General features: G+C 49.9%; 2 protein-coding genes across 3 annotated transcripts in view; one reads left to right on the forward strand and one right to left on the reverse strand.

Moving 5' to 3' along the window:
- RAB9A (RAB9A, member RAS oncogene family) overlaps positions 1-6,041 on the forward strand; it is a 40,009-nt gene extending 33,968 nt beyond the window's left edge. The window contains exons 2-3 of one of the 2 annotated variants that reach the window (XM_012730365.1): positions 1,571-1,676; positions 4,950-6,041. In XM_012730365.1, coding sequence (XP_012585819.1) covers positions 4,980-5,585 — 606 coding nt within the window. In that variant the 5' untranslated portion in view covers positions 1,571-1,676; positions 4,950-4,979 and the 3' untranslated portion in view covers positions 5,586-6,041. Of the gene's footprint in view, positions 1-1,501; positions 1,677-4,949 lie in introns of those variants that run through there. The other variant, XM_004689855.2, reaches the window with a different exon arrangement.
- A 3,249-nt stretch (positions 6,042-9,290) lies between these two features.
- Positions 9,291-13,814, reverse strand: TRAPPC2 (trafficking protein particle complex 2). Its single transcript, XM_004689856.1, has 4 exons — positions 13,702-13,814; positions 11,061-11,205; positions 10,549-10,634; positions 9,291-9,476 (listed from the first exon to the last, which is right to left on the reverse strand). Exons 1-4 carry the CDS (start codon positions 13,792-13,794, stop codon positions 9,378-9,380), a joined length of 423 nt encoding a protein of 140 aa, XP_004689913.1. The 5' UTR covers positions 13,795-13,814; the 3' UTR covers positions 9,291-9,377.
- Between the last annotated feature and the right edge of the window lie 1,475 nt (positions 13,815-15,289).

A 15,289-nucleotide genomic window follows, 5' to 3' on the forward strand; every position in this document is an offset into this window, starting at 1 on the left:
GAGAGAGAGAGAGAGAGAGAGAGAGAGAGAGAGAGAGAGAGAGAGACTATTCTGGAAATATTTTATGTACCACAAAATTTGCCCTCTCAACCTCTAAAGTTCAGTGGTTTGAGAGTTGTGCAACTCTCACCATTTTTTTTTGAAGATCTATTTATTTATGCATACAGGACTGGGGTACAGGCCAGAGGCACAGTTTGACCATTCTAGGTTTTCTTACAGATTTTAAGCTTTTACATGGTGACCATGGCGAACATGGATTAAAGTGTACATTTCCTGCCATGGTCTAGAAAATCGACAACTCTGGAAATAACTATGGGCATTTTAGTAGTGGTGTGACACCTTTCCATGTGAAGGACTCCTAGGGCTGGCATTCAGTAGGCTTGCTTGGTAAGCGGAGCCCTGCCTCCCAGGGCTCCCGGGAGTGCAAGGCTTCTGGGGAGACGCTCCAGAGATGTGTGGACGTTCCAGTCACATCTCACACAGAACACATTTTCCGCTCTTGGCCTGCAGGTGAAACTCAGTCATGCTCAGAGGTGCTTTAGGCTGCGTGCCATGGTAGAATACAAACTGGTTGGGTCAGGTTAGCTTGTTTACAGGAGGATCTTGAAATGGAGCACGCTGCTTTCATTCTAGCTGCGACACAGGAAAGCTCTCAGAAGCGAGGCTGGGGCCAAGTGCTGAAGGCAGGCGCCATTAAAACCAGGCAGACAGGGGGCTTGAACCGAGAGAGGCTGGGCTCCAGCCGCTGACAGAGTGGGTTCTGGGAAACCTTCGGGCTGAAATCTGGTCTCCAGGCTGGGACCTGAGTGAGTGACTCAGGCCTGTGGCACTGTGTCCCCGCCGAGCTGATCGCGGAGAACACGAACTCCTGCCCGCATAACCTGCTTGTCCTGCTCACAGCCTTCCAGCTGCCCAGAAAGATGTCACGCGCCGCCCCCGTCTCCCACCTTGGGTCAAGGTCCCTGCCATGGGCCGAGCCAGTCTCCTCCACGCCTTGCCTCAGGAAGGCGCTGCCGCTGCCAGGGCTGTGCTCCTGGACTTTGGCACCAGGAGCCAGAGAAGTTTCACCTCTGCCTGGGCTACCCAGAAGCTCCCGCCTTAGCCCAACTTCCTGTGTCACACAGGTGCCCTCCCTGTTGCCGCCCTTCTTTTCACCTGGTGTTAGCTCTGTTCTCTGGGGTAGGATTAATCGGATCACTCAAATTTGCGCAAATTTGGAAAAATGAATGAAATAGTGCACATTGTATTGAAACATAGATGAGTGGGCAGGTACAAAACTTTCTGAAACAAACTGGTTAAAGCATAGTATTTGTTTCTAGGGCTTTTTTTAGGCCAAGAAGGGTTGTGGACAGCTCCCCAGGTAGTTTAGTTTTTAAACCGCTGAGTCTAGTTGCCAGTAGAACTCAGTGTTTTTTGTTTGCTTTTACATTGTAATTCTTTATAATCTTAAAGTTATTTTAGGTAAGTTTTCTAATTATTTCTTTGCAGATGATAATGCTTGACCTGAACAGTTACAATTAAGGTAAGATTTGTGGCCTACCTGCTTAACCTTATTCATATTTCTTTACAGAATTTTGCCGAGTGGCTACAGCCATGTTTTAACTTGCTGAAGATTGTCGCCTTTGGGCAGTTGTCCCCAAGTGTGGCGTATAAAAGATTTCACGTTGCATTGTAAGGTAAATTTCAAAGCCAACATAATAGGATACTTTTACTCATGTAACACTGGAGAAGTTTTTTTTTTTTACAAAAGTTTATTTTTACATCATTTTGTACATTTTTTTTCCATCTCAATTGTAATCCCTGAGTGTTTCCCATCACCGAGTCACCCATGTGCCATCACCATAATCTCGTGCACTTCCCTCCCCACCCCCCCGTTTTTGATCCCATTCCCCACTCCACCCCCACAAAATGTCTCTGGTATATGGCTGTTCATCATTATCATTATTTTCTCGCCTGTTCCCTTATATTCCTGCTATGAGAGAAACCATTCGGTATACTTCCTTTTCTTTCTGGCTTATCTCACTAAGCATGATCTTTTCCAGCTCCATCCAAGTTGCTGCAAAAGACATGTGTTTCTCTTTTTTGGTTGCTGAGTAATACTCCATTGTACATATGTACCACATCTTTCTAATCCAGTCATCTACTTTTGGGCATTTGGGCTGCTTCCATGTTTTTCCAATTGTAAATAAAGCAGCAATAAATATGGGGGTGCAGGTATCTTTTCCAGTCAACACTGGAGAAGTTTTAAATGATTTGAAGTTAACTTTGCGAGCTGCTGTAGGACATGAGATGTGAGATGGCTGCTATAATGAGCATCACCGCCAGGAAGGTTTCTCGCAGCTCCCAGTTAGAATCATGGAGGTGCTTGTGTGTATATTTGTTGTTTTAGCAAATACCAACATACTCCCAAATAGGGTAACGGGAGGCCCCAAATTGTAGATGGGCGTTGTAGAAAATTATACCGTTTTCTGTGTATAGGTCTCAGACCCCAAATTTGTTTGATGAGAAAAATGATACAAACTAGGAAATCCCACATTGTTATGAAAAAAAAAAAATCACAATGTCCTGGTAAAATTGTAATGGCACATCTGGAGGAGTCCTTGACTTACATTGGTAGATGTGTACAGCAGTCATCTGGGCGGGGCTGTCAGATTGCACATTGTGGCTCATAATTTGAAGCAAAGGTCCTAGCAGTTCAGTGCTGAACAATAAACTTTGTGTCCAGTAAGGCAGCTAGAGACTTACTAAAATAATGGGTTAAGTGATCGCCTGGAATAATGCCTGTCTGTTCCGCCCTCCTAACACCACAGGGAACGTCTGTGTTTCTGTATCTCGAGCACTGTGTGACAGGAACAACCTTGGCATGGGGCTTCTGGGGAGGGTTCCCTGTGTTGTGGAGGACCGAGCTGAATGGCCAGGTGAAGGCAAGCTGGGAGGACCACTTGGGGGGGGGCGGGCAGCAAGTGTCAGATGGCAGGTGGGACGGGAATTGGAATTCCCGTCCATTTCACTGCACTTCAGAGTGGCCTAACTGAAAAGCTGAGCAGGGAGGGTGGCCATGTGAGGCAGGCCAGGGAGAATGGCTAACCTTAGAGGTAGAACTTAGACCTGACTCTCTGGAGATTTACTGAGGATGTTCAGGAAGGGACGAGACACAGCCGTCCCCATGGCAGAATAGTTCATCTGTCTTTTTCACTGTTACTGTTTTTGTGTAAGTTGAAGTTATGTATGTACAACTCCAAGAAGTTAAACGAAGGGACGGTTTAGGTGAGTGTTATCTATGTCAGGCAGTGAAGGCCTTGCGCTTGTTTGATTTCTTTCTAACATCAGTTCAGTGTGTGGGCATTGGGCAGAGCAATATATTGTGTTGAAATTGAAGAGGTCTCCAAGAGGTATATACCTCGATTGCTTCACACGCCCGCCAATTTGCATTGTATTAATCACAGTGGTAATTGCTGTGGCAGTAATCTAGAAGAGCCAGTTAGATTAGGGACAAGCTGCTGCAGGTGCAGCCAGAAGAGCATCATTGGAAATCCAGGAAGAGCTCTTACGCACGGCGGCTGTACTGAGCTGCGGCTCCCAGGTCACCTTTGTGACAGCGGGACTGGCCAGGCAAAGCCCCGGAGCTTTGCGGACTCATGCCCACGAGCACCTCTGTTCCACGAGCGCCGCGTAACCATTTCCATGTAAAGCTGACCACAGTTTGGCCATGGAGCTGTGTCAGAATCAAGTGAAATGTAAAGTTGTGCTCCTTGCTTCCAGCCCCGCCCTTCCGTGCGGCTGGCGGTGGTCAGCTTGGATGGCACTGGTCAGCTTGGATGGCACGGTGGAGACGCGCTGCTGGACAGCAGTACTCTGAAGTCATCCATCTTTACAGAGTTTAATCGGTGGGAAAGTCTGAAATGGTATAACTTGATTCGAAATAACTGAGAAGCGGAGATAAGGAATTATGGGAGGAAGGCCTTGCCATGCCTTGGTAATGGATAAAGCTTGGTTTAGGGTCCTTGGCGCTTCATTACATTTATTCAGAAATTCTGCATCTGTCTGGAATTCTCCACACTAAAGATTTAAAGCAAGAGCCTTAAATAGTAACTGTGCTTTCCTCAGTGCTTCAGCAGCTGGCTCTCGCCCTACTCGGGTGCTGCGGCAGAGAAAGCTTGTCGTTCTGGCCTGGGCTCCCTTGGAGGCTGTGTCTAGGGCTTGATTCGAGGTTTACTTCATCGCCCGGAAGACCGGGTAACCGCAGACTCACACTTAAAAGTCAGAGCTGGCCAACTGAGTGCGATGGGTGGGATGTGCCAGATTACAGCTCCCAAGATGCCACTGCCGCTGACATTCATTTTATAGACTCAAAAGTGTTCCTCCTAGCAGAGGGAATCGAGCCCCATTTACTCAGCGGTTGGCTTATTTCTGTTCACAGCCAGCTCAGACAGCTTCTGTCTCTGGTTTCCTGGTTACCAGTTGCTATGGTGATAGTATTGGGAGAAAGTGGGGGTTGGGGAGGTGGTCGAGAAAACCCTTGGCACAAGAGAAGAAGCCAGCCATGAACACTGTTGCTGTGCCAACAGAGGGCTGCGAAGTTGTTACAGCAGTTGTCTCTTGGGTCTCTTGCTGCATTTCTCATAGCGTGGCAAGCCTTACTGTGGGGAGAGTGGGCGGGTGATGAGCGAGGCATTGGGGTCAGACTTGGCGGTCTTGAGTGCCAGCTTCAGCTGAGACTTGAGGAACGGGATGAGCGAGCCCCCCTCCCCCAGCTGTTTTGGGATGTTGTGGTAGGTGTGGTTGAGTGCCCAGTAAAGGCTAGCCTTGTGCTGAATTAACTGGGTGCAGAAAGGAACTGTTATGTAAAATAAATGTCTGATTATGTCCCATGTATGCTGATATTCATGGGATTGTGGAGAGCAGTGCCCAGCTCTCAAGTAATATAATGGCACCTTTTTATTTTACAGGGTTCTAAAGTCCAGATCTTGAGTTTAATAATGGCAGGAAAATCATCACTTTTTAAAGTAATTCTCCTTGGCGATGGTGGAGTTGGGAAGAGTTCTCTTATGAACAGATATGTGACTAACAAGTTTGATACCCAGCTCTTCCACACAATAGGTGTGGAATTTTTAAATAAAGATCTGGAGGTGGATGGACACTTTGTCACCATGCAGATTTGGGACACTGCTGGTCAGGAGCGATTCAAAAGCCTGCGGACACCGTTTTACAGAGGCTCTGACTGTTGCCTGCTTACTTTTAGTGTCGATGATTCTCAAAGCTTCCAGAACTTAGCTAACTGGAAGAAAGAATTCATATATTATGCAGATGTGAAAGAGCCTGAAAGCTTCCCTTTTGTGATTCTGGGGAACAAGATCGACATAAGTGAACGGCAGGTGTCTACAGAAGAAGCCCAAGCGTGGTGCAGGGAAAACGGCGACTACCCTTACTTCGAAACAAGCGCGAAAGATGCCACCAATGTCGCCGCGGCCTTTGAGGAAGCAGTTCGGAGAGTGCTTGCTAGTGAGGATAGGTCAGATCACTTGATTCAGACTGACACGGTCAGTCTTCACCGCAAGCCCAAGCCTAGTTCCTCTTGCTGTTGACTGCGATGCAGGTTGCCTGTGCCGCACACCCTAAGCGCCTCCCAGTGCGCAGATGTGGCGGGCTGGAAGGGAGGGATTAGCATTCGCAGCAAGGGGTCATCTACTCACAAAGTGAAACTAACCTTCTGCTGCTTCCTGAGTGGGTGAGCGCAGGGACACAGCCACTCAGGAAGGATCTGTCTGCTCAGTCAGGGCCTTACATGCTTACATCGGAACGGTTGTCTAATGTTTAATTTAAACTTCTAAGTTACAGAGCTAGCAAATGAGATGACCCAGACCTTAATTACAATTAAAACACTTGAATAGTCTAGAAGTTAATTGGGTTTTTTTTTCCTGGGAAAAATGGAGAACTTTTTATATGTGTATTTTTATGTAACTAGCAGTCTATTGGTTCAGGGCAAGACTTTCCTAAAGCAATAATGTTAGGTATTAAAATTAAAGTCTAATGCATTTGAACTGCAGTTGTTTCCTTTTTCATTCTCTTTAAATCACTTAACTGTTCATATTTTCATTCAGCGTATTAGTGCACTTCATCCTGCTCAGCTGCCTCTCCCCCCCCACCTTGGAGGAGAAACAGAGTTTCCTTGGGGGGTAATGAAGGCGCCTTTATTTGGTCATGTAATCATGTGTAGTGGTATCCTCTAGAGATTTTTGTTCTAAAATGGAGGCTCGCGACGACACGTCATAAAGCAGACTGGCCACAACGTGTGCTGTGCGTGCTGCGCCATGGACGCCGGCCCTCGGCAGAGCACGGTGGGCTCTCAGAAGCCACATGGCAAGGTGCAGTGGTGGGGTGCATTTAACAAAACTAGATGGACGTGTTTCTCTCCCTGGCCCACCTATGGGGAAGTGCTGAAAAAGACCAAGCTTTTGAAAATGGAATTTCCGGACAGTTTTGCCGTAAGCAAAACATTTTAAATTGGAGTAATGATGCCAGTTCATATTCTAATGTTAGAGTTGTAGTTTTTATTAGTTACGGTCATATTTTTTTCCCCCCACAACACAAATCCATCCAAAAACCAAGATCCACCGTGAGCAAATTGATGCATATTTTCTTTTGTTCATGAGGGGACTTGCCCTAGGGACACTCCTTTGATAAAGCAGAAGGACCCATCATTTTGGGAATTGCCCTTTCCATAGACCTGGGCACATCTCCACCATAGGACATCTCCATCATTAGCTATAGGGTGTTAACGGTCGGTTGTTCTCTGGCTACACATCCGTCAGTAATACATGAAAGTGCCCACACAGTGGGAATTAGGAGTAATTGCTTTTGAATAGGAAATAGTCACCTGAGTCCAAATCATAAGGCAAACGGGGCACATCTCTACCCCTGCCGCCAGCTCTTGTTCCTGCAGGCAGCCATGGTCAGATTCCTGGAAGCCTTGGGGCACTACCCTAGGGCAGCCATACAGAATGCAGACAGGAGCTTTCCTCAGCGTCTGCGGGCGTCCCTTGTCGGCTTCATGGCAGTTACCCGTTTTCTTCTGCCCTCCCACCATTAGCATCAAGGACCGACACCTGTGGTCCTGTGCGCATGCCTGATGATGGACACCTGGTGTATGGCATGGGCGCACGCGTGTGGGCCCACCAGAGCCTGGAGGCTGAGGGTATGAGCGCTGCGGGGCACAGGGCGGCAGGGGGCCATGTGGAGCCCGCTTCCTACCGGGGCAGGGGCCAGGCCCCAGTGCTGCCCCTGGCCACCCTCTGGCTGTCGCTGACCTGACTGGTCCTTGGGCTGCTTCTGGAGGGAGAGCTGTTGAGACGTGCAGGATCAGGAGCTGATCGTGCTCTTTCTACCACTGGCCTCTGGCTAGCACCTACGGCTCTGATTCTGTAACATGGAAGGCTTGCGGCTGTGGGGCAGGTGTGCCTGAAGGCTGACGCCTGGCATGTGGGTGTGCACGCATGCCTAAGTGCACACCTGAGCCTAGAGGTCAGGGCTGTGAGGGTGGCTACGAGAGGAGAGGATGAGTGGCTGCAGAAGAGATGAGACCCAAGACGACTCCAAGGAGCCCAGAGAGTAAAGGTTTGTGGGGGGCTGGGAGGCTCAGTTGCCCCGCTTGTGCCTGCCACCTCATACACCAGCCTCCCTGCCTGGGCAGAAGGGGAAGAGCAGTGACTGAATGCTTGTTGCCTCTTCACCCTTGTGAAAAGTTCCTCAGTTGAGGTTAAAACATCCCAGCTGTTCCTTGCCTTAAACCCCCACATTTCAATTCTCTCTGCAAGCTGTAAGCTTTCATGGCAACGTCAGACACCAGCATGCCAGGCATGACAGGAAGCCGTCGGTAGCAAGGGCCCAGCGTGCTGGCAGGAGACTGAGGCGTCAGCACTCTGCAGTGGCAACACTGCCTGCCGCCCTCTGACGTCTTGCTGCTGCTCTTGGCTGGCCCAAACCCCAGCAGCTGCATGAGCGGTGCTGTTGGCTGCAGCCACTATGGGGGTTCAGGTAAGTATCTTTTTTCTTAAGACCTTATTTTTGTGTAGAACTGGGGTACAGAGGTGCAAGGGTAGAGGGGAGGAGCAGGCTGACTGAAATTCACTGCTGAGGGGGGCAGTGGGGAGACGGGAGGTCTGCGCGCCCTGTGGGTCACTCCCTGGCCAGGGATCGCACTAGCACTGCAGCAGGAGTAGCGCTAAGACTCAACCCCAAGGCTACCCCAGGTGAGTATCTTTTTCTGCTTCCACAGCTCTGGCACCTAGTTGGAGGCAGTCGGGGCTCTGAAGTGGGTTCAAATCTCCCTTAATCTGTAGACTTTCAAAAGAGGAAGTCAAATAAAAACTGGTGATGGCAGCGTAGGCTGTACTTGAAAAAGATATTAAGCTACCACAACCTTGGATAAATATCTTTATTTAACAAATCAAATAAATAGAAGCAGTGAAAAAAATCAGGATAGTCACTTCATACAAGGATACAAGAAGAAACTTAGAGGAATTACTTGCTGAATTCATTCAGAAGGAAACAAAATTCTTAAGCGCAAAAGATATCTGATAATCTTGTTTTTCAATGGATAATGATGATTTTACTGTAAGACCCCACATTTGTTTCAGAACCAAAGACCTGTCACCTCTGGTGTGCAGTGCAAGAGGCCACAGTGCAACTGTTGATGTCCTGTAAGCTTTTAAAGGTCACAGTTCTGAGACTGCTCCCCAGCCCTTCACAGCAGAGGCCCACAGGCCGTTCACGTCGCTCTTACTGCACAAGGGAAGGAACTGTCTAGAAGAGCATGAGGCGGCACTTCGGCCCTGCCTCCTAGCATACAGACGACTCAGCTTCGACTGCAGGCCCACGGCCCCCGTCTGACGGGCATGTGGCGCTGGGCACTGCAGGAGGCAGTTCTGGCCTCGTGGGCACTGCCGTGCCCGCCGCCCGAGCTCCTCCAACGGCACCTCTAAGTGGACGGGAATCCGCGCCCGAGCTCGCAACTTTATTCCCTACGGCAGGCGCTTTAGCTTGCAGTCTGCTGCTAAATCTTGTCAATGGCATTTAGTTCTGGACAGTTAGATCAAGATCGAGCTATTTAAAGGTAGAAAGGCAAAGCTTATTTTCAAGTTTCAAAATATATTTTGACATTGTTGGTAAAGAACTATAAACACTATTCAGAAGTGAATACTGATCAGTTGATAATCGTAAGAAACTGAACTTGTTTTTTAAATACAAAAGGCGTTACATTAGGTTTAGATTAAATTGAGATCACAATAACTTTTCTAGGCTGTTTAATAAAGTTACTTACAATGTCACATGCCTGAGTATAACCCTTGCAGTGGCGTAATTTCTGAATTTTTCTATGTTCAGCTTAAAAGATGTTTCTTCCCAAGAAACTGAACTTTTCTGTCAAATGCACTTGATCGAATAGGAGAATTGGGTTCATAAAATGGATTCATTGCAAACTAGGAGAGAAGAAGAAATCAGTGAGCTTGTCAAAGTAAAAAAGACTGACACATCATAGGTCTCTAAGAGGAATCTAAAGCTTTAAAGTAAAAGAAACCAATAACATTCAAAACGAAGCCTGGACCACACTTTGAAGTTTCAGTAAGCACATCCCACTGTTCAGTACTGACGTCCCTTTCAGGACAGAGCCTTGGTATTTTAGCTCGGGGAAGCACCCGTGGCTGAACCAGCAGTGGCGTGACAGGTGTTCCTTGTGTAGGTCAGATGCCCTTTCGGGGTCCACCCTGGGTGAAATACTAGTCTATACATTATAAACATGGATTCATCTGCAGGGCCCTTTGGCTACATAAAACAAACAAAAACTGCTCAGAGTAAAGAAAAAATTATACCCCACTGCTATTCAATGTTGCTCTTGTGATTTTTTAACATTCAGGTTTCTAAAACTGGCTTTAACATAACAAAAGACTAAGGAAATCATTAATGAGGAAAGGAGTACCGGCTTTTATACCTGACACACTTGGTGCTGACCATCTTCACAAGGCTAAAAATTCTTACTTGCTATTTCTGACAAGGCATATTGGTTGTTCACTGATCTGATATGAAAGAAATCACGCCCCCATCAGGCCACTTAAAGTAAGACACTCTGTAAGACACGCACTGCAGTCTAACACAGATATCCTGTCACTGGGTTTCCAACAAAGGGTTGGCCCATTCTCTCCTGCCAGTTTATCATCCATTGTGACTGCATTTTAACTTGTAAGGCAGATGGGGAACATTTTAGGTTAAAAGTATGAAGCAATTTCCCTCCCATCGAATGCTTGCTTAGTCTCCTAATAGCGCGCGTGTATCCCCAAAGAGGGGCGAATGAAACCCACTTAAAAATAACTGCCCTGAGTTTTCTCCTAAGTGCAACTTGGCTGGAGGTGGGGCTTGCCTGTTGAGGGGTGGCCAGCAGATCTCTGAGAGAAAAACGGGTATAAGAGAGCGATCTCTATAGGTCAGGTTCCTTTTGAAGTTAGAATCCCTTTTCTATATGAAATCAAATTTTGAAGGGTAGAGAAAATACCGTACCTTTATGTATAAGTCATAGACATCAGTGAAGAAATTCTTTATTCCATCTTCTTGCCGAATGTCGTGGAGCATAATGAATCTCATATGTGGAAGAATTAAGGTGCGATCTTTCTTAGAAATGAAAACCAAAAGGCAATCACTAGATACAATACTCTATAAACTGGTCACAAGCAGTGTATTTTGTGACAGAAAAGTTGAATGCAAAAACTGGGCTTAAAGGTAGGTTAGTTTTAGAGAATCCTGGTAGGTTAGAAAATTAGTATAAAATAAGATCACCCTTGGTATTACCGAGTCAGATAACCCTTAGTTTTATAGAAGAGGCTTGGTTTTAAAAAGATTGGTTAAAATGCTCCCCCCGCCCCCCCAAAAAAAACCCACCACAGCAGCAGCCCAGTATTTGACAAGTTTTACCTGCCGCTGAAGTGCAGACCCAGGGCCTGGCAGCTCTGGCCCGTGCTGTCCGACTCGCCACCCCCCTTTAGCGAGGGACCCAGGGAAAAGGCAAAGGATATGGCCTGCAGTGACAAACGCCGAGACAAACCACTCATTAAATTTGTCCACAGTTTTCAAGTACATGTTGTTTGACAGCCACATGTTCTCGTCGACGAGGTCGAGGGCTGCGTGAGCTATGAACTGGTTCAGATGGCGGTGGTCATCCTAGAGGACAGCGGGGGCAGCAGGTCAGCATCACTGTGCAGCCTGAGAGGCCAGCACTGCCCGCTCCTCTGCCCCGAGACCCTTGCCGGGAGACGCAGCACCCTGCTTCCGTGCAGGATGGTCACTAGGCTGAGAGAAGCTCTCCCGCCTGTTCCTTCCATCTTTAACTTAGTATCTAAAACCCAGCAAATAGGAAGGAGTGGAACAAAATGTGCTCAAGAAAGTGATGATTATTTTCTCAAAGTTGCAAGGAGGAGCTACCAAGTTGCTAACCACTTTAACAAGTGACGAAAGATACTATGTAAAAAGAGAAAGCCTCATCGGCTGTCCGGGCTCTCAGCCTCACCACAGGACACAAGGAAAGACCTTTGTGCTGATGGGCAGGAGCCAGCCAGTGAGGGAGGCGGGGCAAAGGAGGGGAGGAGTGCAGAGAAGAGGTGCCCTGGGCCTGGGGGGGCCTCCGTGGGCAGCGACACCTGCTGAGTGGCGAGCACTGACGGGACTTCCCCAAGGTTTGGCCCAGCCTCTGGCAGGTGCCCTGGGCCCTGCCGCAGTCCCCGCCCGCAGGAGTCCGTGTCAACAGGGAGCTGGTGGCAAGGGGGTTTGGGGGGCTTTCGTGGGCTGGCATGGCTGAACTAGAGAAGGTGGGAATGTAGCCTCTGCAGTTCCTTCTTTCAAAAATGCCTTTTCCAAAAATACCGTGATGGGGTGAACCGTGTCTCCCTGAAGTGCCCCTGCTGAGGTTCCAAGCCAGGCACCTAGGGCTCGGCCTGACTGGAAAGAAGGCTGCTGCAGATGTGCTAGTTGAGGTGAGATATGAGGGTAGAACGGCCCACTCCACTGTGACTGAGCTCTTCCTGAAGAGGGGGCGTGTGAAGACGGGTTACAATGCTGCGAGCCGCTGACACCTTGCTCTCCACGTCCCGGCCTCCAGAGCTGAGAAGGAATTTCTGTGCTTCTGAGCCACCACGTGTGACTGCGGCCTCTGTCACTCGGTAAGCAGCCGAGCGATGCCTCCCTGCAGAGGACACCGTGTGGGCCTGGGCTGGAGAAGGGCTGCTGCCTGGGAAGCCAATGCACGCGGAGCGTGTTTGCTCCACTCTCGTCACCACAACACAGCCATCTTACTCCTGAGAGAGATGGTGTGTGGTGCCAGGCGCCCTCACTCATGCTCTGAGCACTCTCGGGAGCGCAGAGGAGCACATGCAAGTGCTTGGAGAGGGTGAGCGGTAGCAGAAGGAACAGAGACCACACCACAGGCGAGGTCTTCTTCAGGCACTGCCCTGCCGCCCCAGAGTGCCCAGGCTGCACTGTCCGCCTGCACAACCCAGCAGCCAGCTACAGAGGCCTGGAACCCAGGGGTGGCAGCGGCGGGTCTGTGCACATGCCACACGCAGACAGTGCCTTAAAGCTCTGGCCTTCGTTTCCATGAACTTCTCTCATTATGCAGAAACTTTCCAGTTTGACGGAGTCCCAATTTTTATTTTCCTTGCTGTTGGACAGTAAGGACACTGGGCCAAAAAAAAGACATCCCCGAGGCCAGAGTTGTGGAGTATTTCATCTATGTTTTCTTTTTAATGGATTCTGGCCTTATACCCAAGCTTTACTCCGTCTAGAAGTGACTGCAGAGTAAGGCTGCTAGAGGGGGTGGGGTGGGAGCAAAGTGGGGACACCCATGGTATTTGGTAAAGAGGTGTGGGTGCTCCGGGGCAGCGGGTGTGGTGCTGAGCCTCTGAAGAGGCGTGGGCTTATCCCTGAGTCAGGTAGTGACGTCAGCCAACATTAGCTCACAAAACAAAACGCTTCTTCCTCCGTTGTATGGTCTCAGCAGTCGAAAAGCAGCACACACTGGACACTATGCTTCCATTAATCTGGAAAATCCATTCCTGCCTTAAGGTCACTCCAGCTTATTTTGGCGGTTTTAGCCTAATTGTCACCAGTGTGTGATGGAAGGGACCCAGCTAGTCTCATCGCCACTGCTCGGTGCATGCTGAATTGCCACATATGTTTGAACTGAGCTTGTTTTTCCAGACCGGGTTGACAACAAGCTGGGTGGAGTCATGGGGGAGAGCACTGGCACCACCCAGCCTGGAGCGCAGCGCAGGTCACGTGGCGAGAGCAACACGGGAGCATCCCTGCCTGCGTCCCAGGGAAACGCGACTCACTGGGACAGAATGGGCAGTCCTGGCATTTCAGGCAGGGCCGCTCTGGTGGGCTGCATGTGCACGAGTGAGGAGCAGCATTCAGAGCAGAGGACCAGGGAAAAGGACCTGGTGAGGCCAGGTGTGGCTGAGCTACAGGAAGAGGGACAGCCCAGGGCCTCCCCAGCTGGCATCTACCAGCCTGGGGGCTGCAGAGCAAGCCTCATCGTCTCATTCTGGTAGGTTCCAGTTCCTTTATTCATCTGGGCCTTACCGACCTCAAACTGTCACCCCCCCCCCAGCATTGCAACAGCAAAACAATTCTTACGGGGTCTTTTTGCGGGCTGATACGTACTTTGGATTCTGCTTTTCCTGCTGGCAAAAACTCCATTTCGAAAACTGGGTTATCATGGTGGCCAACTATTACGAAGTAGTAGCTTCCAGACATTGTCTTCGATACAGAGTTCCTAATTAAGGGAAGAGAGAGGGCATTTTTAGTACTCGGTGCTGAAAAACCAAGAGTGGTTAACAGGTGTCTCGAGTTGAGTGTTCTACTTAAACCTGCTGCCGTGAAGGCCGCTGGGGCCGGCTGGCTTCCTGGGGCACCAGTGTGTCCCTGGAGTGTGCCACTGGATGCGACGTGCTCCCTTTCGTGGGGAGACTGGGGGAGAAGGCCAGAGCCGGCAGCAGTTCTTAAGAGCAAGTGGGGAGGAGGGACGGGCACCTGCGATGTGAAGTCGGGGAGGATGTCGTTCATTCCTGCCGGGATGCGCCTCCCAGCTGCAGCTTGCCGAGGGGAGGGCTTACTGCCTTCCGCTTACACGTTTGGGGGACAGTGGCAGGAAATGTACCTACAGTGTGGGGGACGCTTCCCCTATGCCCACTATGCCCCTATGCTGCTGAAGAGGCAGCCGGAGACCAGATAACGCCCAACACACTCACCCTCTGAGGAAACCTGCCCTGGGAGAGGGCACGGCACTCACGAGCACGAGGACTCAGGGAGGGGGGCCGGGAGGGAGAGGCCGTCACCAACTCCCAGCTGAGCAGAGTGTGGGTGTCAACAAGGTGACAGGCCACAGCTGAGGGAGATGGGAAGGAGATTGGACGGGCAGGGTGCCAGTAAAGGAAAGCTGGGCCCATAAGCACGTTGCGTCAGGAGGGACCATCTCTGCTCACTGGTCCGGGGTCACAGCCTGGTAGCAGGCAATGGTGAGGCACATTCTGGTATTCTGTGCTAGCGAGAAGCCAAACTTTCCATGGGGACGGACATGTTCTCTGCCTGTGCTGTCCCAGCCGCCAGTGGCCACTGAGCATCTGAAACGTGGCTCGTGTCTGCAGAAGTGGCCTTTCATTTTCATTTCACTGTAAAGCGTGAACAGCCACGTGTGGTGAGTGGCCGCTGTCTGGGCAGCGTGGCTCTAGGCCAGCGATGCTTGAGATGTCTTTGAAGTTCTGCCGCCTCTCCCGCGTCCCTGCACCCACGAGGCCAGCGTTACTAGAACTGCAACTTCACACCAGGAAAGTGGCCGCCGTGAGGGCATCCGCTCTACTCCCCCTTCACCTGACATGGGGGCCCTTCAAGTGTCTCCAAGGAAGGGGAAGCCTAGACACAGAACCTTGCAATGGATTATACCAGAGGACAGAGGAAGAATCGATGTTCCCAGATGTCTGACTCAGGGGATCAGGCAGATAGCAAGATGATGACGCTATTTACTGAGAAAGAAAACAAGAGGCAAAGAGTGGAAGCAGTGGGGTCCTTTCCCTTCCGTGAACTAGCTAGCCAGTGAATTAGCTAGCCAGAGCGGTGCCCAGCAGGGTGCCACGCCCCGCCCCGCAAGAGTGCCTCGTTCAACTCAGCTGCCTGGAGGAGAAGCGCTCAGGTGGGCCCACTGTACGAGGAGAAGCGCTCAGGTGGGCCCACTGTACGAGGAGAAGCGCTCAGG

This window comes from Condylura cristata, unplaced genomic scaffold (assembly GCF_000260355.1).
Source record: "Condylura cristata isolate star-nosed mole 26May11 unplaced genomic scaffold, ConCri1.0 scaffold00027, whole genome shotgun sequence".
Taxonomy (NCBI): domain Eukaryota; kingdom Metazoa; phylum Chordata; class Mammalia; order Eulipotyphla; family Talpidae; genus Condylura; species Condylura cristata.